Raw genomic sequence first — 3,066 nt, 5'->3', positions numbered from 1 at the left:
CCTAAGAGAATATGGTTTATGTCTTATTCATATGGTATGTGGTTGTATTCTTTGACCCGGGTCAAAGAATACAAACACATACCACATGAATAAGACATAAACACATACCAATTTAGCGTTGTTTTATCTTAAGACTTTCAGGTAAACGTATTAATCCACGACATCGTCTTATAAAATTATTTTAAATGAATGCTTCGGCATTAAAATTTATGTCATGTGTATGGTGACAGCTCTATTTCAGCAGTACATTAGGGTTGTTACAAGGTGTCTTAAACCCAATTTAATACCCAAACCACATAAACTTCTATGAAAACATACCATTTGAGAGTAATGAAACATGTTCACGATCACAATTTCATTATATTTCTTAGTTTTTGGAATAATATAATGAAAATATCAACAAAATATTTACTATGTTTCAAAAAAAAATTAAAAATAATACCAATATTCTATTAATGAATTTTAGAAAATATTACACCAAAAAAACAATAAAACAAAAACAAAAGCCAAAACCTAAAATTCTATTAATGAACTTTATAAAATATTACACCGAAAAAAAAAAAAAAAAAAGCAAAAACAAAATACTAAAGCTAAAAACCAAAAAAAACAACTAAAACAAAATTCAAACAATGCAATGAAGTTGTGGAAAGATGTCGTGAATGAGCCAATATGCCATGAATTTGTAAGCCTTTTGAGTCAAATGGATTCCATCCCAACTAACACGTTCATCTGGATTTGAACAAACTGATACTCCACCAACTCCGCACATCTTCATGAGGCTGAAGTTGTAGTTTCCTCCAATCCCGCAACATGATTTTTGCAAAGAAGCTTCATCAAACCCTAAATACAACAAACATGAATGATTAAGATATCAATTCTTTTGTATTAAGCTAATAATAATTAAGAAAACCATACCGAGGGTAAAAGCACGACGAAGGATCCACAACAATGCATTATAGTAGTCACCATATACGATTACGGTGTGTGGATTCTCTCTCTTGAGCACTTCAATAGCTTGCTTGATTTGATCATTGTGATAAGTAGCCAAGCCATTCAAATCTTTCAAACAATGAAGTTCATCGTAGGCAGTTGTATCATTGGTTTGGAATCCGGTGAGATAGATAGGTAAACATCCGATTGGAAAGTTTCCAGGAACAACAACTCGAGTAGCTCCGTAGCTTATCACTTTCTGCAGACACACAAAAAAAACGTCAGAGATAAGTAAAAAAGCCCTAATTCAAGAAGTTAAATATATACCCAAAATTACCTCAACGGCATTCTTTATGGTTTGAACAACTTGGGGCACCATATCTTTCACCTCTTGAATAGTTTTGCCTTGGAACAACGCATAGTTATAATCGTTCCCACCGATCTCGCCCACCAAGAACAAAGCATTCCTTAATTTCTGGTTGCAATCTATAAGATACCAAACAAAATACACATTAAAATGAAGATATATAAAAGAAAATATAATTAATTGGAGAGAAATTAGAAACCTCTTTGATTGTAGCAAATGGAGTTGAAATGAGAGAACATCCAATAAAGTTGTTGGTTGAGAGAAGAGTTGGTGAGCGGAGATAAGATTTGGTTTTGAGAAAGAAGTTGAGAAGACAAAGCCGTAGAACCAGCCACTGCGAAATTCACACCATGCCTTGTCAATGCATCTTTGTTCAAATAAGGGTTCACCAAGGGAAGTCCAGCGTCCAAAGCTGCAATAAGACATATCATTAGACACCCATTTGGGGGCTTCTTCACAATATTAGTACAATATAAGGTTAAAAGGAAGGGATACCAAAGTAATCAATCATGAGAAGACCATTGGAGCAGCGACCAGTGGATTTGTTGAAGAACGTTTCACCGTAAGGAAGATTAGAAAATGGGGTGTTGGGGTTTTGACGAATGAGATTTCCGGTGTCGGAAATTGAATCGCCGAGTTGGTAAATAGCGTCGAACATACAAGTTTTGAGCAGATGGGCTTTGGATGAAGGACAGCCAAGAACTGAAAGAAGAACAAGAAGAACAGCAAGAACAATAGAGGAAGGAGATTTGGTGGAAGCCGCCATGGTTGAACAACTTCTGAATTTGAATTGGAATTGGAATTGTTGAATGGTGGAAGGGTGAGAGGTTTGGTTTTATAGCTTACTATCTTTTCCCAATCCTTTTGGGAAAATAAAAGGGTTTTCATTTGTTTTTGAATTTCCTAATCTTTTAAGGATAGGATTCCAACTTTCCTAAATCTTAGGTAATTTCAAATTGATTCCTTTTTATATTTTAGTTTTTATTAGTTTTGTTTTAGGAAATATAAATTCAAATATTATTTCAAAAGAGAAAAGCTATTGGATTTATAAATTTAAAATAAATAAATCTTATCTATTAAGTTTTTTAAATTGTTTATATTGTTTAGGATAGATTATTACAAACTTAGACCTAGATTATTGACTATTGTTTATTGGAATGGAGGATAGCTGCAGTTTTGTCTATCACAATTGATAATGCAAGTTTCAATGATATACATATTTCGTTTATTACGAGAAGGATTTGAAGTTAGAATTCACTTGTCTTAGATGGAGATATATCACACATGAGGTGTTGTGCCTACGTAATTAACTTGATTGTGAATGAAGGGCTTAAAAAAATACATGACTCCATTTCCGTTCTAACGTAGTGAGGTATCTTAGATCATCCCCTGAGAGCTTAGAAAGGTTTATAGATTGTGTTGAACTTGTTTGCTTGGATGTGGCAACTAAATGAAATTCCACTTATTTAACGCTTAAAATTATATGGTCACCAATTATTGATGATTGAAAAAATGTTGGGTAAAGTACTTGAAGGTCTTCTACGACTCAATACAAAGATAAATGGTTCTTTATATGTGACTTATAATTCTTATTTTCATGAAATTTGGGGTATTCAATAATTTTTAATTGAGGGGAGTTCGAATGTGAACTATGTATTAATTAATATGAGTTCAAATGTGAACTCCAAGCCGACCTTTCGGCTGATCCGACTTAGGTCTGATACGCTCGAACCATTTTCGACTAGTTTCAACTCTCCAAAGCTTTTAAG

General features: G+C 33.4%; 1 protein-coding gene across 1 annotated transcript; it reads right to left on the bottom strand.

The window, feature by feature from the left end:
• Positions 1–611: 611 nt before the first annotated feature.
• LOC111785775 (acetylajmalan esterase-like) lies at positions 612–2,063 on the bottom strand. The gene is made up of 5 exons (XM_023666163.1): positions 1,793–2,063; positions 1,497–1,709; positions 1,268–1,416; positions 916–1,189; positions 612–840 (listed from the first exon to the last, which is right to left on the bottom strand). The coding sequence occupies exons 1-5, from the start codon at positions 2,061–2,063 to the stop codon at positions 623–625; spliced, it is 1,125 nt and encodes a 374-aa protein (XP_023521931.1). The 3' UTR covers positions 612–622.
• Positions 2,064–3,066: the final 1,003 nt, after the last annotated feature.

The sequence above is a fragment of the Cucurbita pepo genome, unplaced genomic scaffold (assembly GCF_002806865.2).
Source record: "Cucurbita pepo subsp. pepo cultivar mu-cu-16 unplaced genomic scaffold, ASM280686v2 Cp4.1_scaffold000728, whole genome shotgun sequence".
Taxonomy (NCBI): Eukaryota; Viridiplantae; Streptophyta; class Magnoliopsida; order Cucurbitales; family Cucurbitaceae; genus Cucurbita; species Cucurbita pepo.
Note: the sequence above shows the minus strand (reverse complement) of the source record. Positions and strands in the feature narration are given on the sequence as shown.

Bases quoted from the DNA above. Each gene is read 5' to 3' on its own strand.
- LOC111785775 (XM_023666163.1), bottom strand. From the start codon at position 2,063: ATGGCGGCTTCCACCAAATCTCCTTCCTCTATTGTTCTTGCTGTTCTT. The intron at 1,710-1,792 runs GTATCCCTTCCT...GTCTTATTGCAG, and splicing joins TCTCATGATTGATTACTTTG to CTTTGGACGCTGGACTTCCC. The intron at 841-915 runs GTATGGTTTTCT...TGTTGTATTTAG, and splicing joins TCGTCGTGCTTTTACCCTCG to GGTTTGATGAAGCTTCTTTG.